The 26,092-nt window shown below is 45.7% G+C and overlaps 1 protein-coding gene across 2 annotated transcripts; it reads right to left on the reverse strand.

The window, feature by feature from the left end:
• Nucleotides 1-1,417: 1,417 nt before the first annotated feature.
• SLC5A9 (solute carrier family 5 member 9) lies at nt 1,418-25,591 on the reverse strand. Of its 2 annotated transcripts, XM_074877174.1 has the most exons (14): nt 25,448-25,591; nt 24,356-24,427; nt 21,766-21,870; nt 19,764-19,928; nt 17,097-17,202; nt 16,442-16,522; nt 15,454-15,659; nt 14,560-14,695; nt 13,544-13,651; nt 13,209-13,359; nt 11,848-12,016; nt 11,053-11,268; nt 4,598-4,745; nt 1,418-2,371 (listed from the first exon to the last, which is right to left on the reverse strand). In XM_074877174.1, exons 1-14 carry the CDS (start codon nt 25,574-25,576, stop codon nt 2,163-2,165), a joined length of 2,001 nt encoding a protein of 666 aa, XP_074733275.1. In that variant the 5' UTR covers nt 25,577-25,591; the 3' UTR covers nt 1,418-2,162. The 2 variants fall into 2 exon arrangements, with proteins under 2 accessions (XP_074733275.1, XP_074733274.1); XM_074877173.1 differs by lacking the exon at nt 25,448-25,591 and having other exon boundaries at nt 1,418-2,368; nt 24,356-24,399.
• Nucleotides 25,592-26,092: the final 501 nt, after the last annotated feature.

Below are 26,092 nucleotides of genomic sequence, written 5' to 3' on the forward strand. Positions count from 1 at the left end.
CCAATGATTCTTTTTTCTTTTATTTTTCTTTAGTGGTTTGAAGTAGGGTAGTTAGTCAAATAAATTTGCCATAGAAATGTGTTTCTCCTGTGGGGTGCACAGCTGGCTGCATCTGGCAGTGCGGATGTCTCCATTCCTTCTGTGGGCCAAGCTCAGAGATGCAGTCACATGTCCCAAAGCACATTACTTCGTTTAACTGACATAGACATCATCATTTTAAAGAAAACATCATCTTCTAGGGTCCATGGGGTGAGATGGGGAGGGAAAGCGTTCAGCATTGTATATCCAAAGATCAAAACTATTTGTGTCATTAAAAAAAGGGAAAAAAAAAAAAAAAAAGGCCTAGTAAATTTCACTTCTCTGCAAAACTGCAGTTTTCTTAGGGGAAAAGAATAATCTCAAACATTTAAAAAACTGTCCCAGTATTCCTCATCCTGCCCCACATTGCTTTCCCCATGGCTTTAGCCGATGTGTGGTCCAAAGAAGCCAGTAATGCCATTGAGCTAAGTGCTGCTGGGGGGCTCTGTGGCTCGGGAGCACTCAGCACCTCACTGCTCTAGGTGAGGAGGTGAGAGCCTTGGTATTTCTAAATGCATTAGAAATCTGTCCATTATTATTAGACATTTACCAGCTATTAATCACAGCTGGTAACTTGATTTCCTCTAAATATTTTGAGGCATCCTCTGATCTGGGCACCACCTGCTCAAAACTGAATAGTGGAAAGACAGGACAAGCTCTGTGTCATACGCCTTCTTCCCACGGGGATGGACAGGCAACTGATGAGGCTGAGAGCTCCCTTATTCAAAGGAAATCTACTTTTTCCTCTTAGAAAAAGCAATTGCTTGTATTGACCTGCATGATCACAACACAGACCCCCATCCTGCATGGCCAATCTAGTCTCCTCCATCCAAACTGAGGATGAGCAGGGAACCGTGACCTGGGTTCCCTGTGCCAGGTGGGCACAGAGCCTTGTTTCTCCTCTCCTTGCTGGATCACGACTCATTTTCTTCATCTTTATGGTGGTGTGATTCACTGCATGTCCTCACCTCCCCCTGCACAGCCCACACCTGGTGGCTTGGACGTAGCCCTTGGATTTTGGAGTGGAGGGTCACATCCCCATGGGCATTTTTAGCCTTCTCCATCTGAGCATCCTAAGAATCACACAAAGATATTAACAGTGGGTACTGCTGTCTCTTCCTCTGGAGGTGGTTTAAAAGGTTATGGCCATGCCACATTACATGATGATACCAAGATGGGTCAGAGAAACCCATACTTGCTCAAGAAAGCAAGGTCCAGCCTTGGACCTGGCCCAAAGAGGGATATTTCTTTTCCCTACCACAGCCAGGTCATCATGGTCCCATGGAGACCTTTGTGCGTCAGTGCAGGATCTATAACCACAATAACCCAAAGTCAGAATTGGCTTTGTTACTAAGGCACCTTTATTGCTGGTAATGCTGTTAAGGGGCAGGATTGGCCCAATGAGTAAACAGGTTCAGGCTGTTGTAAGAAAGACCCACCGTCAGGCAGCAGAGTGGACAGGGTGGGGGGGTGCTCACTGCCAGTGCCAGTGGTTGAGGTGGGTGGAAGGGGTCCAACACTGGTCCTGGGGTGGCTGTGGGAGCCAAGGTTGTCACTGCAGAGCTAGTCCAGCGGTCCCACACTAACCCCATCTGAAATTTGGCCATATAAAAAAACTGCAGGTAGTGCTTAAGTCTCCTCCCCCACACCGGTATAAACCAGAAGTCCTTCAGAATTCCCTCCCCTAAGAGCAATGGTGCAAAGTCAGCCCTGAGCTGGTGCATGGGGGAGAGAAGACCCAGCCACGCCACAGCTGGGCTTTCCAAAGCCTTTGCTCTTTGCTGGGTTGAGCTCTGCACCTTTAAAATTGACCCCAGGTCTCCCGATTTGGCCCACACACTGTCCCACACATCCCCTGCATCCTGGATATGACAGTGTTGAGTCTTGGTCACCCCTTGTCTTATGGAGAAACCGAGCCCCGCAGTCATTTCCAGCCAGCAGTGCCTCTGGGGAAGGGCAGTGCTGAGGCGTGCCAGCGCCTCTGGGGACCATCACCAGGGCCTCTCTCACCCGATGCTTCTGGATTAGACATGAAGATGAGGGCCCCTGAGAGAAACCAAAGCCACGTGCTGCATGACCCCACCTCAGCCAAAATATGCCCACAGAAAGACATTAATGGTCAGAAGGACAATAGCATTAACATTGCAAACAGTCTTCCACAGGGGCTTCTCCTCGATGCTGGTGAGTCTCTGCTCCAGGGCTGCTCTCTCCTCCTGGGACAGAGTGGGCATGGGGGCAGTGGACAGACCACAGAACCACAAGTACAACATTTTCCAGCAGGGAGGCTTGGCTGCTGTGAGAGACAGACCAAAAAATGGGTGTTATCATCTATCTGGGACTCTTCTTTCCCTCCTTCCACTAGTCTGGAGGTGCATTGACCAATCTGGAGTGGGGCTTGAGATGCACCTAGGCTGGGAGATGCAAGATGATGATGGGAGATGATGGGAAGGGAAGAGGGAAGAGGGAAGAGGGAAGAGGGAAGAGGGAAGAGGGAAGAGGGAAGAGGGAAGAGGGAAGAGGGAAGAGGGAAGAGGGAAGAGGGAAGAGGGAAGAGGGAAGAGGGAAGAGGGAAGAGGGAAGAGGGAAGGGAAGGGAAGGGAAGGGAAGGGAAGGGAAGGGAAGGGAAGGGAAGGGAAGGGAAGGGAAGGGAAGGGAAGGGAAGGGAAGGGAAGGGAAGGGAAGGGAAGGGAAGGGAAGGGAAGGGAAGGGAAGGGAAGGGAAGGGAAGGGAAGGGAAGGGAAAAAGCTCTGCCTCAACCATGTACAGCACAGCCTGATTACAGTTGGTTGATTGCAACACCAATCGTTCATTAGTTAATTAACAGATCTCTTCCCCCTCCTCCCCAACCCAGCTTCCATCCACTTTCATAAATTCCTGACAGCATGATGGTCCATTTAGAGATATCCTGGCTTATTTATTACACGTGACATGCCAGGTGAAGTATGTGTTTTAATTGTCAGCCCTGTGCTGCATGTATTTCACTGGCTGTTCTTTCCAAATATAACCTTTTTTGAAATGCAGAATGTCATAAGGCCTTGAAAAAGGTGTTACCTGGAAAAAAAGCATCATTAAACTGTCAACTGCTGTGTTTCGCATTTCCTTTCCCATCATTACTAATTACCAAAATACCAAGACATTCGTTTATAAAAATCTGAGCTAGTTAAGTGAACTAGGAAGTGATAAGAAATAATAAATAATGCTGAATGGCTGCATTCAACTTAAACCCAAACTTACTCTACTAGGGAAAGAAAATATTAAGAGATTTTGTTCGTTGTTCACTTCTGTTTAGCTTGGCTGTAATTGGTACCAGTGTCCTTTGGACTGACCAGCAAATAGAAGGAGTGAAGAATTCTTGTGTATGTGCCTTTCTTCTGAGACTTCTGCTCTGTAACCTTGGAAGGTTAAGCTCAAAACCAGAAAGCTGCATTTTTTCAATGGATTTGCAGAATAAACCTCTGTCCACTCGGAAAAGAACTTGCCTATGTATCATCTCCTGCTACTGTTCTGTCTCCTGACAACTCCTGAAGTTCATTTGACTCTTTTTGTTCCTTCTTATTAGATACCCTTGGTAGGACACACTGCTATTTGGGTCTGAGTTTTAACCATGGCTATATCCTAAGGGAAGATGAAAGATACTATTGGCAAAATGTAAATGAGAAAACTGAGGCTTGTAGATTTACCCTAGGACATCCGTGAATCTCATGGTCCCTTCAGACCATGATGTTATTTTGATACAGTATGTTACAGCATCACTGGGTGAGTTTAGCCAGCAGAGCTCACACAGGGGTAAGGAGGAGGCATCTCTAGCACATACACAAGGGGTTCATCTCCTAGCAATGATGAGGACAGAAAGGGATGCCACTTTTATGTGCTGAAAGTTGAAACTACAGAGCCTGTTGTGACTTTCATAGTGCCAGTGGTAGGCTGCTGCTTTGCTTACACCTGCAGTAGTGCTACGGAGCATCTCAGGAGCACCTTGGTGAGACAGACAGATGCAGTGTCATGGCACAAAGCCCATGTCAATGGGGTGAGGAACCGTGTCCCAGGAGCACAGACCTCCACCCTCCCAACGGATGTTCGTAAGTAGCCATTGACTCCCATCTAAGGAGTCCAGCACACCATTAAGGGTCTAAATCTGAAGTGCTAAAACACCACTGTGACTTGGGCAGAACTGGACTGGGGTAGTTTGCGTGGGTAAATAACTTGTTCTGAGGAGGAAGAGGAAAAACATTTTACTGAATGGTGGGTTTTCTTTTTTTTTTACAGGAATGGCAGTTCTTCTGAGCCATTCAGAGGATTGTGACATGAAGGTAAATGCTAGAAGATATGCTGGGAGGACCAAGAACCGCAACAGTTTCATTTGTCACATCCTTATAACTGATATATACCCCTAAATACAAGTCCCAACTCCACTGATTAGAAAAAATGGCCTCTCACGAGCTTTAGAGGAACTTGCATGAGCTCTGGGCTGTGCACTCACATGCACATGAGTGTGCTTGTTCACAGACAGCCACCCTACCTGCCTCCTCCTTATTGCCTGAATCTGCACTTTCGACCAAGTCACTCTCTCCGTTGGCTGGATTGATCTGTGCTGCTTCGCTCTTGTAATTTTTCAGGTCAATGGCAGGTGCTTTTCTGTGTCTTGTCCACCATGTCAGGCAAGCGAGCTGCAAAGTGGAACAGAGAACAAACAGGTTATTGCCTGTCAGTCCCAAACTGGCATGCCAGTCATCTCCCTCTTTGGGGGGCACAGATCCAAGACGGTGCTGAGAGACCTGTTCTGGGGCAATGGTTGTTCCCCCACTTTCTCTCACCTTCCCTCCGCACAGGTGCCCACACCCTGGAAAAGAAGGCTGGTACCATCCGGTTGGAGCTGAAAAGCTGAGAAAAAGTGTGAAGTAATCTAGTTTCTTTCCATTTTTTTTAATTAACCTGTTCCATCCCTGTCTCCACCAGCTGTAACCTTTTAGTAGACATTGAATAAGCAACTTCTTATTTGCCAACCTCACTTGATTGACATGAAATAATGATGATCTGTGTCCAGAATGGCAGCCCTCCAACAGGGAAGGGTAATAAAGTAAATTAAAAAAAAAAAAAAAAAAAAAAAGAAGCCAAGATAACCCTCTGCGGATACAGTCAATCACAGACAGCAATTGTACGCTCAGCAGAGAAAGATCAGTCGGGTGTTGGAATGCAGATATATGGCCACAGGGGCACGATGCAGTTATATGGCCACAAGGGAACACTGGTACTTGAGCTGCTCCTTCTCTGGGCCATGGGGAGGGACTGGAGGATCTTCTGTCTTGTCTCAGTCGTTGTTTTATAGAAAAAGAAAGCCCAACATGAATATTAAATGCCACAGTTGAGACAAACTCACATCAAACTGGCAACCTGTACTTCCAGATGAGCTTATCTCAGAGCTCTTAATGGGAAAAGAGGCAGTATTGTGTCTCTGCTCTGTTACTGCAAGTACGTGTTCAAGAAGTGCAACTATGTGGGCAGCCAGAGCCATGACAGTGAATATCAAGTCACAATTTGCAGGGAGGAGTATACCTTACATTAGACCAACAGGTGTAGTTACAAGTAGAAAAAAATGAACTCTGGGCGCACACTGTAAGACTTGCTCATCCAAACACCTGTTCTCTTTTTTGTTTTTTTGTTTGTTTGTTGGTTTGGCTATTTTTCCTTTGTTTTTTAATTCCAGTTCTCTCTATTGGGCCAATACAAGACATTACCTCAGTGAAAGAACCATCAAAAGCCATAAAAGATGATCAGTCCTGGACAGGCTGCTGTGGCTGTAATCTGCTCTGCTTTACAAAAGCAGAAGATCTGAAACTCTTATTCTAGGGCAAATCTGAAAGTTGTCTCCTTCCTGGGACACAGGGAGTGCACAGGAGGCATTGACCTTGCAAGCCTCACGGTGGTCCTTTTGCAGCTGTAGGGTGGGGTGAACCATCCCAGGGGCTCAGGTCTTTGAATTTAAGCCAGGCCTGCTGCTTCTTTGGCTGACCATGGCATGCCAAAGAGCTTGGTGGCATCCGCACTTCCTAACCTCTGCATGCTCTGGCCAAGCCAGGCAGCAAGGACCACACTCATCAATCCCACAGAAATGCAGCTGCCCAGGTCTGTGGGCTGTCCTCCCGCTCCAGCCTGTCGGCTGCCCTGCAGAGGAGCCGGAGGATGGGACGGGGGCAGCGAGGCTGCAGTGCTGGCAACAGGTCAGGCAAAGTCACACAGTTGATGAGCAGCTGCCTCCCTGCTCTGCCCGTATGGAAATGAATGTCTCAAATGGGTCACTTACAAAGTAACGTGAGTTTAATTTTTGAATTTTACACACACAAATCTAGGCAGGATTTTCCAGCTGACACAAAATGTTGCATAATTTCCAGAAGATTTATAGCTTTATTTAAATCATTTTCAACCAAGATGAGCACTGGGCAGGGCTAATCTTTCTTGTCACGATGTGCTAAATTGCTTTGATTTGATGATCCTCATCTTTCTCAAGGATTTTTTTTTTTTTTTAATCACTTAGAAAATGTCACTGGAACATAGCAAAGTTTCATGGTACTAAAGAATTTCAGAAACTTTTTTCTTTTCCCTCCTCTTCCTATGTGTCACTGAATGACTGTCTTCACATTGCAGCAACATTTGCAAGGGCTAGAGTTTCCCTGGGGCTCAGACTCTGCCAGATGGGAGTGATTCCTAGTTGAAAGCAGCACAGACACACAGGTAACCTCATCACATACCATCCCACTGACCCACCCAGGAGCTGGTGGTGACCATGGTGGTGACCACAGCCAAATAAAGCAAACCACCACCCTAGAGGGCTCCTTGGTGAAGCATCATACCAATGCTCCAGCTTCAAGCTCCCCTTCAGTGTGTTTTGGCTGGCTGAATTCCTTGAAGTCTCCCTTTCTCCTCTTTGCCATTGCCAGAAGGGCACATGCCAGGACAGACCAGCAGCATTGTGTGGCCATGGAGGCCACCACAGTACTGGCTATGCTTTCCTGGCACAAATTTATGAAGGGATGGGGAGGGGGGAGGCAGATGATGGCCACGTGTTTTGCATGCCTGGAGAAAGCAAGCAAATCATAAATAAGCAGAACTGCTGATGGGGGAGCTGCATTAGCAGAATTGACCTGGACCTTGGAAATGCTGCCTGAGGCTACCAGGCACAAGGGCAGGGGAGCGGGGGTAGCTGCTTGACAGGTCCCAGGGAGCCCTGTGGCGCTGCTCCCCATTGCAGAGCCATGCCTGGGGACTGCTCGGGGAGCCCTCTGTCCCCCCCATAGTTTGCTCCTCTATGAGTGCCTGGTTCCCGCAGGAGCTGAGCATGCTTTGCTTTCAGTGGCACTAAATGATGCTGTGGGAGCTTCAGTTGCAGCACCTCGAAGTGCACGGTGTGGGCTCAGGCCATCCAAAGAGGGCTTGCTGCTCCTCCTAGGTTATGCACAAAAAGGACAGACCTCAAGACACAGGGAAAACATCCCTGACCCCAGAGTACATTAAATGGAATTGCCAATCCATCAGCCTGTCTGGGTGAGCCCTGACCCCCTGGGAGGTGCCCTGCTTGTGTAGCTCTCATGCTTTGTGGGCTGTTCCTCTCCCTTTTCACCCTCACATTCTCCTTGGACAAGGGAGTTTGCAAGAACTCAGCAAAGTTTTTCTTTTGTTGTTTGTAAAGTAGAATAAATCCTTCTGTTCCAAAATGCCATCTGGCACCTGACAGTTGTGTTTCAGCTTCACAGTCTCAAATTTAATTGTAAGCTCTTTTGCAAGGTTTTCAAGGACGGCGTGACACAATATGGACTACCTACAATGAAGACATATGAACTCTGGAGCATACCAAACAAATTCCTTGCATACTTGTTTTCCAGCACAGCATCAATCACCACAGGGATGGGAGAGTGTCCAAAACAGCAGGAGAAAATGCTACAGCTTGCAGTTCTTGGATTGTAATTCATTTAAAGTCAGGCACATTAGCTGTACCACTCCAACATCAGATACAAATCTCTTTTCTCCTTTTGCCTATTTACTATCTCAAAAGCATTGAGATTCAATATTTAAAGTTGTCCAGTGTAGATCCTCAGCTGGTGTAAAGCGGCATAACTGCGCTCAACAGCTGTTCCTGGTCTTTGAAGGCAATGGAGCTATGCTGATTTACATCTGCTGAAGTATGATCTATCACTATAATTCCTTGGCTTTTTCTTTGGCGGCTTGTTTTTCTTTTCCTTTTGCTTGACAAAATAAATGGCATAATTCCTAGCTCTTATACGGTGTCCTTCATCATTACATCTCAAAGTGCTGCACAGATAAGGGCTAGCAGAACTAGCCCCATGCAATTTTTATGGGGGAAATATCTGAGGCTCATGAAGTGAATTGACCAACACACGGGACTGGGAAGCACCAGAGCTTCAGATATCCGATATCAGAGATTCAGATATCAGACACCCACTACCAGCCTCCCCCTCTCAGCCACTATCATGGGGACATACAGGCTCTTGCCACAGCGTTGCCCACTTGCATGCCAAAACCCAGCAACCCGAGGTCACTAATGGCCAAACACAAAGTTCAGGTGCTAGTTTCTATCCAGAGGGTTAGAACCTGACATATCCATCCTGATTTCTACCTCCTGCCCTTCCTTCCCAAAACTCTTCTGTCCTTGAGCCACTTCAGCACAGCCACAGACAAACTTGAGATGAGGAGATAGGCCTTGCTTGCAGGACACCATGAGAAACCATGCCACCAGGAGTGATGGTCCAAACCTACATCTGCGCTCATGTCCAGGGCAAAAGCTGGGAGAAGCCTGACTGAGGGAAAATGAAAAATGTTGGTTTTAAAGCTGCCCACTCAGATTCATGCCAGACAGGCTGCAACCCAACAATATTGGCACCTACCTCAGCTTAAACCCCATGCCTTCACTTTAGTTGTTCTCTGAGGAACAATGTCAGACCTTTCCTGTTGAAAATGGGGATAACTAGTAGAAATTGAATGGAAATCAGACTAAAACCAAATAGGGGCAGACTCTCCTGTTCCTACTGAGATATGGGAAGAAGGAATTAGCTACCACTTAGTGGCTCAAATTGCCTAGCAGCCTATCTCATTTTCCTTGTGGTGGGAAGATACTGAGGACTGGGGGGCACATGGGACATGAATGGTCATCACCATCATAAGATGATTGATCTGGGTCTCTGTGTCCAGCCACTCACTCTCACAGGAAGTATCATTAATTCTCAATAATTTTCTTCAACAGAATCTCTTATACAGAGTCAAGCACTGAGCTCAGCACTATGTGGGGTCCATAGCCTACCAAAAGGTTATCCTGACCATCCCTCTTTAGAAAACTTCCCCCAAAAAGCCCAGCCTATGTTTGTTCATGTCCAGCACTTCCCTTTAGCAAGCTCTCTAACCTCCCTGTCTCTCCTGATGTACCTGGGGTCCAGCCACTACCTCTCATCCTTTATTCCTCTGGGATAACTGCACACAGCTGTTTCAGACAAAATCCTATCCTCCCTGACCATCCAATTGGCTTTTCTCCCTGGACTACTTCCAGTCTGAATCCACATTTTCTGAGAATTTGCTCTTTGAAGAATATGTCAAATAAGGTCCTTTAAGTCCAGCACCTATAAACTCACCTATTTCTACTGAAAATCTCCTCTAAGGAATCTCTTATGATAATAAATTCTCTTTCCCTGACGCTACTGTAGTAGGTCTTCATCCTGAACTCTTCTCTTAAAATGTGCTTTAAATGTTTTTGTATCTCCGAGGTCAGACTAAAAAGCCTGTAGGTGCTGCGGACAGTTTCTTAATTTCCTGAACTGTTGGTATGATGTTCACTATTTGCCAGTGCTGTGTTAATGCATCTTATCTTGCTATTGCTGTGGGCAGGGAGCACTGCACATGTTTAGCTATCACAGGTCAGATGATGAGTGGGAACTCATTAAACCACAGTAATTAATTGCTGGCAACCATCTGGCCACCCCTGAGCAGCAGTGAACAACGTAAGCAGCAGAACTAATGGTGCCTCCTTGCCAGTATTTCTCTCCCATGTGGATCCTCTGATAGCTAATAAAAGCTGAGACTTTATCTCAAAGCAGACACAAAGACAGTCTCCCTCTCTCTCCCCGCCCCCCCCCCCCCCCCCCCCCCTATCTGAGCACCTGCTTTCATGTAATCTTTAGGAGCTGGGTATCTTTGACACCACTAACATTCAATCAAACATTGATGGAACTGGTTAATGCTTTACAAGTTATGAGGAAGCAACAGATAGAAAATGCTATGATGGCATCACCCTCATTTCCTCATGCAGTTAGACAGGAAATAAATAGGTATTTTAAATCTACCCAGTACCCTTTGTTTGGAGGTAGACGGCAGTTTTGTTATATTGACAGCCGCTTTAAAACTTCGGGCTGGGAAGAGTTGCTTTAAGGTTTTATTATATAAAGCCTCCCAACCCTGCACCATTTTAATGTGTTAAGTAAAAGAAAGTTGTGCCTGACTCAAAGTTATTAAATGTAATTGAGATCACATTGGGACAAAATGTTATTTTCCTAAATGCCCATGTTGCAAAAGATATTAATCTTGTTTGCCTGCAAGATTGATGCTGGCTCTGCTGAAACAGAGTAGATGCTACAATTAGATATATTTAATTCCTCCTCAGCAGTACTCTGTAATACGATTTCATCTTCTTCCCCTTCTTCTTTTCTTTCTATTCTAGTTGTGATGGGCTGCGGTGTCTGCCCAGCTCTAGGCACAGCATGGGAACTCACACTCAATTTCAAGCACTCAGTGCCTCAGGAAGCATTAACACTATGCGACCTGGGGAATAGAAAGTCGAGAAGCAAGGGCTTCTTTGCAGCATATGCATTATACACCATTTCTTAACCATGGGAGGAAAAGAAAAGGACAGATTTCAGAGATTTTTGGAAACCAAACGGGGGCTCTGAGAAAAGGGTGCCACTACAAGTCACTTACCTTTTCTTCAGGGATCGGTGGGGTGCAGAGACTAATAAGGACGATGACAATCGCAGTGAGGACACAGAGGATGAGGGCAAAGTAGAGGTAGTGCAAGTCCTTTAGCACAGCTGGTCTTCTGTCCTCCTCACCACAAGATGGTGTGCTATAAATAAACTCGATGATCATCCGAACAAGTCCAACAGCTAGTCCAACCATGAGGCCCCAGAAAGCACCCTGAGAAAAGGCAAGCATAAAGGAAAGGTCACTGCACATTACCTTTGGTTGGAGTTTTCTTCTTTTTCTTTTTTCCTTTCCTTTCCTTTCCTCTCCTCTCCTCTCCTTTCCTTTCCTTTCCTTTCCTTGACCAAGACCTTTTATGCCTGATGGAAATCCACACTGACATGCATCAAAAGAGGACGTTTTCAGTTAAAAATCCTCATTTTGTCTTTCTGCCCTTGAACACAAAACACATAGAGCACAGAAAATGCAAGAGTCTCCTCCTAACAACATGCCTCCAACTAGACTTTGATGCATCATCCCTAAAGTGCGGAACAAATTTGCCTTTTGTCCTTTCAGATGAGACTGTCAAGAAGTACCACTTGCAGTGGCTTCTTGGAAGTAAATACACATACACTAGAGACTGGGCTAAGATCCACTAATGCGTGCCAGGGAAAGGCTGTCTAATTGTCACACTTTAGCTGGACTGGCTTTGAGTTTAAGGAGTCTCAAAGGCTAGGTACTGAGAGGAGAGTTATTTATTTTATTTTATCAAATTAAATATGCATATCAGTTTGTTGTTGACACTCCACTTACAGGCTCATTAATCCTCTTGCAGAAGATTGCCAAGATGAAGAGAGCTGTGATCGGTGGGGCTAGATAGCTGGTTATGGACTGAATGTAGTCAAAGAGCTTGCCACTGTTGGCCGATTGAATGATTGGGATCCAGAGAATACTGATGACTACAAGGATGAGGATAAAGACTCTGGAAGATGAGGATAAAATTGCATTAGATCTGCAGGTGGTGGAGTCCACCTGAAGTCTTGCAGCAAAGCACACTTACAATTGCTTTCAGAATTTCCTAAGAAAAAATCCACAGACCACTCTCAAGAGGAACCTTTCCCTGTGTACACAGGAAAAGAGAAAATTGCTCTCTTCTAGAAAGTCAATTCAACCAATTCCCAAAGTTAACTTCACAGATTTCAGAGTGGGCTGAGCTAGAACTTGCCAGTCAACATGCATGAGAGATCCACAAGGGCATGGTGGCTCCCACTGTCAGCTGGATCAGTGCAAGCCCTTCAACCTGGTGTGTCCTGGAGAGTAACATGTTCTCCAAAGGACTAGCTCTTGGATGCAAAAGACAGAGGGAGCTGGAAGTTTGTGGAATTAATCTTTCTGCCACCTTTCCAAACAGATAATATGCTCAGCCTAGTGCCTTTGCCAAATTGCAACTCATTTGTTGCTTATTAAAATTGCTTCTGGGGTCTCAGGTGCATACCATAACCCTCCTTCATCTTTGTACTATATGTTATAGAGGTTTCTCCAGATTGCTGAACAAGAGGTACTTCACCTCTCACTACTCAACAGTGGTGGAGTATGAGATTGCCTGCAGCCTTCAACCACCCCACAGCAAAGTTCGGAACTTAACGCTCATGACTGGAGAGGAAAAGCACCACAAACATGCAGAATGCAGCTTAAATTCCACTTTATATGCCCCTGATATCATGCAGTAACAAAGCTTGCTCGCAAAGGGCACTATAACTTATCACAGAGATAGAGAGCTGGGAGGCCTGGCTCTCTGCACTTTTCCTTGAAAAAAGGAGTAATTACAATGTATCACTCCTGTCTGATGCAAAAATAACATGTTCTTAAAGACCTCTGGTGACAGTGACTCTAGAGCACCTTTGGCTTTTCTAAAAGTTACGTTTAAGGCCTATTTATGTTAAGTTTAGAGAAGAGAGAGGCGATGATCTACCAAGCTCAGTGGTACGCTCAGTGTTTCTCTCTGACCAGGTCTATCTGAGATGAAGCTGGAAAATGTAATGCTCTTTCCCAGGCTGCAATCCTGCTCTATATTTTAGGCACCAGATTTTTCTCAGTGAGTCTAGACTGAAGAATGTAAATGCTGCACACAAAGCAGATGATGAGAGCAATGAGACATAAAGAAATGTAAGGACCTGCCCACAATCATCAGCTCCTGCTCCGAAGCCTTTCTGTGGATCCGCTGCCAGATGTCTATAACGAAGAGAGTGCTGCTGCTGTTGAAAATGGAGGTGAGGGAACTCATCAAGGCTGCCATCATCACGGCAATCATCAAACCCCGGAGCCCTGGGGGAGCAAAAAAGGTAAGGAAAATCAGGACTAGACCTTTGGCCTCTCAGCACTGTTTTTTCATTCTGATATCTGGTAACTGCAGTAAGATTTCCTCATCCTTAGGATGGATAAGGACAGTCTGATCCCCCCATGCAGAGCATGGCTCAAGCCCACCTCCACAAGTGTAAAGGTTTCTCACCATCAGGCATGAGTTCTATGACGAGTTTGGGGTAGGCAATGTTGGAACAACCCACCGCAGCTCCACAGACCCTTTTACAGATGTCCGGGTCCACGCAGCCCACTTCATCTGCAGAAGACAGGAAAATAACAAGAAGTCAGTGTAAACCCTGTTGAGCCATAGGTTGTTTAAGTCAAGGGAACAAATCTGGATGCCTTGTGTGGTTTTGTATAGATTCAGAGGTGCAGTTGAAATACAGCTAGAATGAGGGGAGCTGAAGAACTTTTTACATCATAAAATAAAGGTGAAACTTTAAGATTACAATGTGCAATTCTGTTCAGAGTACAGATATAACTCTCCTAGATGTTGCATAATTGTAATCCTTGATGATTTTTTATTTGTGGGAACTGGACTGTTTCCATGAATCTGTCATCTGGGTTACCAAGGATGTTGCAGGCTGACTTACTCCTATTTGAGGAAATCTGGGAGAGAGGCACTTTTCTCCAGGAGTGGTCCCCTTAACTGGGGTACTCTTACTGGGAAGTGGCATGCTCTGAAGAAACCAGCAATGAGAGCTCCCTCGGAGACAAGAAGAAAGGAACGCTTGCTCTGTCAAAAAAGTGGGCTGTTTTGCACAATCGACCAGGAATCGAATGAATCTGTGTGGTAGATTGCTAAAACTCTGACCAAATACCTAATGAAAGTAATCCATAGGACCTGAAGGACAACCTCAGTGCTCCGTGTATTTCATCTCACTGATTTCCTCCAGATAGATAGATGCATGCAGTGTCCACAGCATGGAGCTATATGCCCCCAATGGCAAAATATGCCCCATATGAATACCCCCAGTGACTTCTGCCACTGTGGGAGAAATGGAGTTAGAGGAAGGACATGTGAACACCATTGTACAACAGGAATCTATATGAGTATGCCTGCAGGACAGCAGTTTCTGAGGTGTAAAAGTGCTGGTGGACCCGTGTGGGATTAGTGGTCATGGCAGTTATAAAGCCCTGTGCAAGGAACATAGCAAGGCTTACCTGGGTAAAGAGCTCTGCTGATCATTCCTGGCATGACAATGAAAAACATAGGGAAGATTTTCAGATATCCTCCCAGCACCGATCCACCTTTGGCATGGGAGAGGTTCTTGGCAGAGAGAGACCTCTGGACTATCACCTGCAATCAATGCAGAAAGGCAGCAGAGAATAAAACAGAAGCACTACAGAGGGAGCAGGATCCCTCCTCTGTCTCTCGTTCTCATGGGTGGTTTTCATCCAGCAGGATACCAGGGTGTTTTGCATGCCAATGGCAACTTTCCCATCTTGGTTGACTGCAGCCTGCTGCCACTGCTCAGAGCTCTGTGTGCAGGGTATAGGAGAGGGCAGTGTGGAAATTTCCTTTACAGGAATCATTTTGCCCTTGTCTGAAATGAAGTCACCTTGAGAGCTGGAGACAGCAGCTGTACGGCAGCAAGAGACAAGGAGTGAAGCAGACTGTAGGTGTTTTCCTAAAACTTCAGTGATGGGTTTTCATAATTATCTCATCTTAAAGTACAAAAGCACTGTGTCTTCCTTGTTTCTAGCTTGGAAAGGAATAAGAAACGTGAGACCTCTGAGAATATGAATGGCTTGTCTGGAGGTCTACACAAGGTCACTGTGGAGCCAGCTCCACATCCACGTTTTCACATCCTTTTCACACTAACTGCAGGAAGACACCCAGTACTCACCAGCCCACCCCTCTGCACTAAATTCACAAAATTAGCAACTTGCTGAGAAGGTGGAAGGAGTAAGCTGTTCTGGTCTAGACCAGTAAAAAGGTAGTAACTCCTGCACAGTGAGACATAGTCATGTTTCAGCTCACAGATCCACAAACTGAGGAGTGGACTGGAAATAACAGTGTGGTGGTTTGCCTGGAGAGAGAAAGACTTTTTTTACCTGGTCAGTGCACCAGCACCAAAGAGCCAGCACAGAGAGGCCAAATATAAGGCCAGGCCAAGGAATGTCTCCTGTGACTGGATCCCTGAACAAATGAAAGGCATCTGCACGTGGGAGGTGACAGGTTGTGTTTGGGACTATGATCTTTGGCATTGCTGTGCTGTATTTCTCCTGAAGTCCTTCATACCAGCCAACTTTTTCAAATCCTAAAAAGAAAATGCCAGTGATTTAAGGTCTGGTGCTCTCTGCAAAGTTATTTCCTTATCTGAGTCTCATGATTACTTTTCTTTTCTCTTACCGTCCTCTCATCTCCTTTCTTTTCACTCCACCCTTGCTTTTGGCAGTCAAGGATTTTACAGGAGTCAGTTGGATCTTGCCCAGAGTCCTTGCAGTTTTAACAGTGTACCATAGTAGAGGGTCAATGCAGGAAACTCTCCATGATCCTAATGCCCACAATGTCCTCAGCATCTAGTCTTTGCTCACACACCCTTCAAGGGCTGGAGCAGGATGGTATGACATGAAACAAGATATATCTATATTTCTGTTTGCCAAGAAGGCTTAAAGCAAAGACTAATGATGGTCAGTTCCTTGTTGCTTTTTTATCTTTTTATAATGCTCAGTTACACCCAGATGAATCCACTGTGACTCCCAAAGTCAACAGGGAATGTCAACAGGATTACTCTGAATTTACATGAGTATTGTGAGAGCTGAATCTGGCTCTGGGAATGCAGTTTTGCAAGCTCTTTGGCAACTCCAGGTAAGCCCAAACCTGCAAGGTGAATTTATCCAGAACCTCACCTCCATACAGTTAGTGCAAAGGATGAAGCAAGTCTGACAACTTGGTAAATGAGAGTTGTGCTGGCACCACTTCTGTGAGTGGTTAAAACTTGTTTCTGCACCATACACGAAAGGGTGAGGTACCCTGCTAAGGTCTAATGACCTTGGGACCATGAAACTAATGTATGATGCCACTGCAGGTTCCCCTTACCTATGAACATGAGGACCAAAGCTCCCAGCACCATGATGAGGGTCTGCAGCGCATCTGTGTATATCACAGCCGTTAAACCACCTGTCAGGAGAACCAGAGACAACGGGCAGTGCATCACCATGTACAATGAAATGAGTACCTCACCTGGAAAGAGGTTTTCCTTGGCCCCAGCCCTGTGATTTCAGGACAGACCCATTGGGAGAAGCTGGCACTGAGCTGGTCCCCAGGAACCTATAGCTCTCACAAGCCCTTCTGTGAGGAATGGCCTGAAGGTCTGGTCCTTGTTCATGACAGGACTTGGAGGCAGTTCAGCATCTTAGTATCTAAAGATGCTAATGTTGCAAAAAGAGAAAAAAAAGAGCAAATACAGGCAGTGGTAGCTATCTGCACACAGGGAGCTGGGACCCTTTTGTAGTGTTAGAAAATTCTCTAGAAAACAGTGATGTTCCCCCCATACCAGTTTCCCTTGGGCCAGGAGGGGAGATGGGAATAACCAGAGGTCTCCAACAGCTGGGAGTAACAGGGCAGGTACTACCAGCAACTGGGGGAATCTCTCCCTCAGACCAGGACCTGAAAACCTTCCTCTGTGTAGTAAAGGGGAAATTTTTATCTTAGGCTACAGTTTATAATGTTTCTTTTAAAATCAGCTATTTACCAGCTATGGTGTAGACAGCAGTCACTGCTAGCAAGACCACAGTGGACAAGTAGAGGTTCCAGCCCAAAGAGATTTGGATGAACAATGCTCCGGAAAAAATGTCTGTCTGGAACAAAAAAAAACCCAAGGGCAGTCTGGCATTAGTAGTGCTTCGTGCAAGTGAAATCTAATAAAGCAGCCTGCAGCCCTCTGCGGCTGAAAGCATTGACGAGGGAGGACACCACGAAGGTGAAGTGGAGGAGGAGAGAGCATGGGGCTGTTGGCTGTGAACCTTCTTGTTCTTGGTGTAAGGAAAACCTTTCTTCCATTTCAGAGCTCTCAGCATCTGGGAGATGGGGCAGCAGGAGGCTGAAAATCAAGGTCCCATGCCAAGGGACGACAAAGCAATCAATCTTACAGGCAGCCTTCATGGCATGTAATCCTCACTGGCACAGACAGGTATTGATGGAAACTGCCGCTCCTTTTGCTGACTGTGAAGACATCCGAGGGGAGCAGGAGCACATGTATCCACAGGCAGACACAGGAGGGAAAGGGGGAACAAATAGCAGAGAACAGTTTCTACCCATGACTATATCTTGGTAGCCTTGTGTCCAGGAGACACTCCAGCTTGAAAGACCCCTAAAGAATCACTGATGTCTTGTGCCATGATTTATTTATCTGAAAAGGTCAAGAGCTTGCTTTTCTAGCCATGCAGTTCAGCTTACTAGAATGACCCCAGAAAAACAGGTTATACTTGCTGAGGACCTCACTAGAAACACAGAAACCCCCATCAACTTTGTTTTGCTTGGACCTATTGGCAGAGAGAGTGAAACCAGAAACTGGGTGAAACCTGGAATTATACAGATAACATCATTCAGATGCAGAAGGTGATATGGGAGATGTGTATGTTGGCAAACCAATCTGAAGGACACCTGCAAATCTGGTATGGGTTGAGATACAGGTAAAGACATTTGCCAAGGGAGACAGAAGGGGTGGGGCAAGATTTCTATTTGCTGTGCCGGAAATAAGTACCTTAAAAGCAAGCACTCAGTGCAACGCCTGACCTCTGCAACCCTGAGACAGTGTGTCTTCACAGGTTTTTCACTTCCCAGCAGGAAATACAAACACCTCTGCAGCCATGCAGGATCAGTCCTTTGACAACACTGTTTATTGAGATCTCTGTTTTACTTTGCAAGCAGGGAAGACTCTGCAATGCCCTAGTTGCTAACCTATGTTTGGGCAAAAGCACTGGGAGAAAAATCCTTCTTGTAACCAACTGCCTGCTGTCCAGCCAGCCGCTAAATGAGCTCTCTGCAAACAATAGTCCTGCTTAATAGAAAGCACCTGTCATGCCCATAAACTCCACCAGCCTCATCCATCAGCCACGCGTGAATTAGCTGCACAGAGGAGAAACCACTGAGATGAAACAGCAGTGACTGAGGCCAGGGTCCTGCTCTGAAAGGCATTGGCAAATACCACTCTGCTGAAGGTCATTTTAAAGATTGGTTTCTCTTCACCACGTACATTGAGTGTGTAGCTGTGCACACTGTGGTGCTGTTGCAGGAAAGATCTTCTATTTACCCCTCATGGGTAAAGAGGCTTCAAATGCCTCTTTGCAAGACCTCATCCTGGGCAATGCATCAATCCCACAGAGCAAAGATCCTGGAGGCATTGGTGACAGCAGTGGGTGACATGACCAAGAGCTGGCCATTAGAAGAGGAAATTTGTCCCATACCCCCAGTCTGGGACTACTCATAATGCACCTCCCAGGACCTGAGATGTAATAAGCCTGGGAGAAGGACCCTGAAGCCACCTGCAAAAGCCACATGGGTGCCTCACCTCCAGTCAATGTCTTCCAAGGCAGTTCGACATCTAAATACTTCAGTAGGATCTAGTGAAAACTGACTTGTACTGGCCATGGGACAAGCAGCAGGAGACAAAGGACTGCATTTTCAGTCCTTCATATAATGGACTCTGAAATACAGTCCTCACCCTCCAAGGGCACAGGTAGTTCTTAACAAATCTCTGAGCGTAAGTTCCGCCTCTATTAATGGCATTTAAATGAAGATAAATACCCAGTAGCATACATTGTATTTGGCTACCAGCATGGTATGATGCTACAAGCAATCCAGGAAAAATGCTGAGTTTTGTCTTAAGCCAGAACCTACCTCCCTTTCCCCACACCCTTTTTATACAACACAAGTGACAGAAAGAGACAGGAACAACCATAACGTACTTAATGCTGAAAACTCAGCTACAAAACAACAACAGATTTATGATAATTTAAAAGAATTTCACATCTAGAAGATGCAGCCAGCCAGATCCTCAGGTGGGGTAATGCTGCAGTTCCCCTGTCTATATTGCCTAAGATTTGGTCTGATAGAAGAGGAAAAGCAGGCAGACAACTTATGGTACTTACGCTGTTTAGTAATTAACTGCCATATCCCTGTAAAGTTCTCACTGTGCATTGTTGTTTAACGAGGGCTCTCTCTCTCAGGATAGGTCTCCATGATCAATACAGAGGCAGGTATTTACTTGAGCAAAGCAGCACACTAACACACTGAGACTGTTTATGGTAGCTGAACACATCCTTTCAAGGACGTCTGAGTTATCAGAGCAGCCCTGCATTGTACCAGGATGATCTACCCCTGCCCTAGACACAAGGGTTGTGTTCAGTTGGATACATACGGATATCTTGGTGAATATATAGAGAATGAGGGACAGTACAGACATGTAGATTTGTATCCTCTGCCCTCCAAATCTCTTCTGCAGGTATTCAGGCATGGTGACCACTCCTGCTGCAATGTAAACAGGCACAAAGATCCAGCCAAGAGCCAGAAGTGCCCAGGTAGCCTGTTAAGGAGACAGAGAAAATAAAGGCACATGATTCAACACACGGGAACATCCTTCTCCTCTGTTCTTTCAGTGAACATCCTAAGAAAGCAGAAAGGTACAGTGCCATGCAATATATTTGGTAAACAGTCTGACTTTTTCTCCCTTCTCAGAAGATGACATGACAAATGGAGGAATTATTATAATACAAGTAGAAGCTTTTGAAGTTATCCTCCTAAGCCCTGTGTCTCTGTCATGGGTGGCACATCCTGTTCTATCTCCTGGTATTTTGGGCAAGATGGTGTATTCTGTTGCTCTAGATTTCTGAAAGATGGTGTTGTATTAGGTGGCCTTTGAAACCACTGATGCTATGGTAGTGAAGAGTTAAGTGATTCAGAGAAGGATGGGAGCATCTGTTTGTTGCTTGATTAGCAAGTGATGAGGCTGAGGCAGCAGACTGTCCCTGCGGAGCATAAAAATAAGCAACAGCAAGACTCTGCTGGGATGTTCTCCTTGCAGGCTGACACAGATGTGCTTCTGCTGCTGGTAGATAAAGGGGTAGTTCAGTTGCTTTGCCACAGGTGAAGGGTCTTTTGGTAGGTGTAAAGGCATCTCCCATCATGTATTTCTTCTCTGAAACCCAGCAAAAGGCCAAACAGGAGATCCTGAATATAAATAAAAGCCATTTGACTATCAAATCTCACCTCCTGGCTGTCTCGTGCCTCATCCAGGTACCTTACATTAGTCCAGATTTTATTTTGATCAGTTATTTAAGTTATCAGAGATGAAACTGATCCCTGTGAGCAGAGATTGTGAGTGATGAAGGTGAACAGCCATGGTTCCTGAAGTGCCTAAGACTGACTTAGCTAAAAGATGCTCATATAATCCCTGCAGCTGAGTGATGTCCCATGACAAAGGGAGAGAATAATGGCATATCTAAGGTCCTTTTCCAATCTGAAAGAAATGAGTCTAAACTCATGAAGTTAGATGTGCCCTGACATACAATCTTCTGTTCATGGCCTTCTAAAATGACTTGAATAAATTTACTTGAACTACAGCGATATTGGTATGTCCTACATGCACCAGGCTAAACACAGGCTCCAGTTTCTTCACGAAGAACTTAAAAATTATCTTAATGGTTTAGAAGAAAAAACAGTGCCGTGAATAGATATCCCAGGAAAGAGACTTTGGTTGGCCTTGTCTGTGCTTGGCAAGTATCCGGCGCTATTAGCAGTCTCTGCTGGTATAGACAAGAGATTTAGAGTTAGGTGAGTGATGTTTATTGTGAGGCTGGCACTAATCTCACTCCTCATCACTGCAGCTGAGAAATTTCATTAGCATCACACACAAAGGGCCTGGTTTTCATGCTCTGTGTGGTGTCAGTGGCAATTTTCCAGGCCACTTCAGTAGGGCAGAATGAGACCTGCCTTCACACCCAGATGTTCACCCCAGAGACGTCACATTTTGGCAGTTGACAGGTGAATGCAGTGTTGCCAATTCTCATTGCTTTACACTGAATTTAGGAGCACATGCTGCTTTTTTTCAAACTCCCTGTACTCAGAATCCTGTGATTATCCAAGTACATTTTCAGCATTCATTATCTTCATAAGTGCAGACTAACACTTAAAAATATGGCCATGTGCTCCTGAGAAGGTCAAACAGCTAATAATTTTAGTGGATTCCACTTAAACTAAAACAAAGATCTCATGTTTTTAAGGCTGTCTGAATGCCTGGAGGCTTCTCTCCTGAGGCTTGAGAACTTGTAGTTGCCAATACTCTTAGCATCTGATTTTGGCTACAAGTCCCCAGTCCCTTTGTAAACAGTGACATCTTAGTTGACAACATAACTGACTCTTACGTTCCACTCAAAGCCCCCAACAGCAAGACCCCCAGCTGCTCCAGTGCCCGCCAGGCCGATGAATAAACCACTGCCCACGTTGCTTGACATCAGGGATGCTCCAATCTGAAACACATGGCACAGGCACAAAACCCAGAAAGTCACCTTGAGGAAATTCTGTATCAGCCCAAATATTTTCCCCAGGCACTCTCCTCCCCAGGGCCTTGTCTGCTTGTAGGTAGGTAGCTAGGTGTTAATGAAGAGTTGGGTTTTCCTTCTCCTTTCAAAGAAAACTATGTTTTTATATCTTAAAGTGTGTGTGTCTGCTCCTTTCCACTAACCCCGCTCCAGTAGCTTAATCTCAGAATCAGGGTTCATTTTGTCAGTGGTTCTCCTGAGATACACGCCTGTTATGGGGAGTACAGCAGAGTGAGGGAATTCTGGTGGCAGCCACAGATGCCTCAGTGTCCATGAAACATGACGGATTTCTCCATTCCCTTGTTACTCAGCCAGCAATGTGCCCTCTCCAGCCTTGCTGACCCTTGCTCTGCCTCTCCGTGTCTTGCTGACAGCCCAGCCTCTTTTAAGTCTTGCACTGAACATGCATGTGGAGGTTACACAGCCATGGTCACAGGAGTGCTCTCTTGGAGCTCCTCCTGAGGGAGGAGATTCCTGAACCATAGCAGGAACATGTTAGAAACATGCAGGCCTTTTGTATGTAATGTCTACACATAGGTTCAAAGATAGATATTCAGCTCTGCTGTAGGCTGGAAAATGCTAATGCCTCGGGTTAACTTTAACTGTAGACTGTGGCCTGTCCTTACCATGCCTCATTGACACCCTAATTGGAAGAATGCAAGTTCCAAGGCACTTTAAACAGGGCAAAGGCTATCAGACTTAATTACTACTTTTATTTGGCACAAAGCCTCACCTCCTTTCTGTATGACAACGTCAAATCTCTCTCAGGGTCAAATGCGAAGTTACCCAAAGGACAAGTCTAGCCCTTTTGTCTCTAGAGAAAATTTGCTTTTAGCCTATGAGGAGCTTTTCTCTCCTTACTACTGCTACATGTGAAACAAGGAATGATGGAATTTGATCTGCTTCTCACCTTTGAGCAAGGTAAAACATTAATATGGCATCAACACCCACACTGATTCCTGCCAACAGCTCTGCCTTCTTGTCTGTCTAAGAAAACTCTTGATTAGAGAGCTGGCTGCTGCAACACGAATTTGCAACTGAGGTGGGGACTGGTGCCATCAAGAAATGTAAACAGTTCTCTGTATCTATATCAGACACAGAAATACAGGAGATACATTGCACAGGAGCAGCAATGTAATATCAGGGTTTAGTTGAGACTGTCTAACACACAGCAGAAATCTGTCACCCCTGTAAAAAAAAATAAAATATATGTAAGCCAGTCGTGTACTCAAGGTGAAGGCCACGAGGAGCTGAGCCTGCAGGAGTGCTGCAGAGGTGGAATCAGCTCTCTGACAAATAAAACTGAAAAGTGAACAGCATTAGAGGTTGCTTTGAACCTAGAATCGTAAGTCAGGAGAGCCAAGAGCCAACCTGTACCCAACAGACTCTGTGGCCACCTGTGATTGGAGCCAAAAGCAGTGAGAACTTTTTGGGTTGGTTTGTTTTTTTAAAAAAAGAAAAAAAGAATGATGTTGGGGAAAAAACATTCCATTTTACTATCTTCTAATTTTTCCCCTCCTAATTAGAGAAAACCATCAAGCTAAGGTTTTCCATTAAATGTCACTTGGCCAAGACAGAAGTATAAAGAACATTTAAGAAATAACAGATTTTAGAGAGGTATATGTGTCTCTGATGGAAGAGGTTCAAAATCTAGCCTAGTGAATTTATGGGCAATGTACATCCAAAGGAAAAAAAAATACAATGTTTTGGTTGAGAAGTGCATTCCGTTACCCATGACTCACTGGAGAGATAAATGGTGCTAGAGTCTGGCATTGGCTGAGAAGGATTTTTACTCCTGTGGTGTTTTTATTCCTTTCAAACTTTAAATTATCTTTATATGTGCCTTTCACTCCCAAGAAAAGGCACCTTCAATAGATTTTTTTTTTCTTCATAGTGAAGATTTATACTTCAGTGGTTTGAAGTTTATATCCTTTACATTGTTAGTCAATAATCTCAACTTTACTCTAAATAGCAAGGGCTCAAAAAGTCCTGGGCTTTGGGATTATTTTTTCTTGAGTCTCTAAATGCTTTTTTACTGGATAGCACATTCCTAGATTACTTAATGCTCTCTTGGCTTGGGGACAATAGTATCTTCAGTGAGTTGGGGCCAAAGAGTTTCAAACCCAGCTAGTCAGTCAGTGCTCCCTCACTTCCATCAATGTGAACACTTTTATTGCTGACTTTAGCAGAGAAATTGACAGTTGAAAAAACCTGAAGATGCTGAACAGCTGCTGGCCCAGCAGCTCCATGCTGTAGCCCATTAGTAAAGCTGCATGGGATGATTCCTGGTGGATCCTCTTCATCTTAAGACTACAGTCAAAACATGTATGGACTGTGTGCCCTCACTAGACCTGCCCTCCTTACATCTGGAATTGCTTTCAAACCATGAAAAAGAGGGATGCATTCCACTCACAGGCCACCAAGTCATGGATCGTCCAGCTAGGAAATAGCCTCCAATGGTCCCCCGGCTTGCTCGTATTGATGACTGGAAGCACAGGAAAAAGAGAAGTGTTTTCCTCCATTCACCCACCCTCAAGTTGTACCCAATGCCCATCCCGGTAGCCTTGAAACATCCCATCAGCAACTTCTTGCACCACTCTAGTCCTACTCCCTTGGGTGTCACTGCAGTCAACTGGCTGAGCAGCACAGACAGGTAGTGCATGGCTCTGATGCAGGCTGAAGCAGGGCCCCTCTGAAAGGCATCTAATTTTGAGAAATCTAGGGGTTTCTCTGCTCTCAGCCTTGCGAAGATACATGTTTGCAGCTCCAAGAAAGGCTGCCCACCTTCTGATTATGGTATGCATTAAAAAGGAAGCAATTCCCTCCTCACTGTCCAGCAACCCTAGCAAATGCCTTCAGAGACAAGTAAGGGAGAACATGGCACAAGGGTGGGAATCAGAGGACAACTCCAAATTTTTTTTTTGTGTATCTGTTAAGTATGCCAGGCTTCACCCATTGCTTCTGACTCTCTTTGTGCAGGTTTCTGATAGTCCAGCTTTGGAAAGAAGCTGCCTGTACCTATTTAATGACTTCTCCTTGAATGTACCAACTGGGAGTTAAAAAACACTAGAACAACCAGAACACTATAGGTCTCTATGAAAGAGGTCTTGGCAAAGCAACAGGAACAAATAATTAGCAACAACCTTTCCAAAGCTTTTTGAAATCTCATTTCAGTCTTCTCTAGCCCAACCCTGGCCTTTCTTTTGCCCCCTGCTAGCTCACAGCCTGGTGTGAGACTACTTTGCAGAACGCAAGGTAGACCTCATCCCCAGAACAACCTCCAGGGCATAACCCCTTTGTTGTTCCCATGTAGGGGTGGGGGTGAGGGCTCACAGGAAGGTCACCGCGACCCCCAACTTGTTCAATAGGCCCCAGGATAACGGTGTGCACAGAGGATGCCCTTTGCAAGCAAACACCTTTGTACCCAGGATAGGCCCAGAGAGGATCAAAGGCTCTCTGCCTTAGGCAGACCTAAACCTCCACTTCAGTCACCTCAGAGACTCACCCATATCCCAACAGCAAGGACGAAGGCGAAGTAAAAAACCACAACGACGATGTCTGCCACCTCAAGGGCCACTGTCGTGTCTCCCGGCAGCATGGGCAGCTCCGTGGTGGCTGGGGTTGGCTGGCTCATGACTGCGAGCAAACTGTTGATATTCTTTCTCACACTGGACTTTGGTGCACGTTGACCTTCATTGCTTCCCTTGTAATAATTAACAGGGTGGAGAAGGTGTGAGTGGGGAACAGGAGCCAGGCAGGACTGGGGCTAACGTTTTTCCAGCAGGAAGTTTGGCTCCATGGCTCATCAGTGAGGACCTCCCCCTAGCTCTGTAGTGTGAACATCCCTCCCAGATGCTCCTGCATCCTTTTACTAGCGGTCCCCTCTCCCGTCCATTTACCCATTGGTGACAGCCACTGGGATGGCAAACGGATAAGCACTACATTGTCTGATCCCCCACCCCTCTTTCACATCACTTTCTCCACAGCATCCTGTAAGGGAAAGTTCCTCCTAAGAGAAGCTGCAATAGAGAAGGGTTGGTGTTTCCCCCTGGTGTGGGTGGTAAGGATTCTGATCTGTGCAGGATGGGTGCAGCACCTGCACCCACCCCCCAGGGGCAGGACCAGCCACAGGTGAGGGCACTGGTGCCCC

Source organism: Strix uralensis, chromosome 8 (assembly GCF_047716275.1).
Source record: "Strix uralensis isolate ZFMK-TIS-50842 chromosome 8, bStrUra1, whole genome shotgun sequence".
In the NCBI taxonomy this organism is placed as follows: Eukaryota; Metazoa; Chordata; class Aves; order Strigiformes; family Strigidae; genus Strix; species Strix uralensis.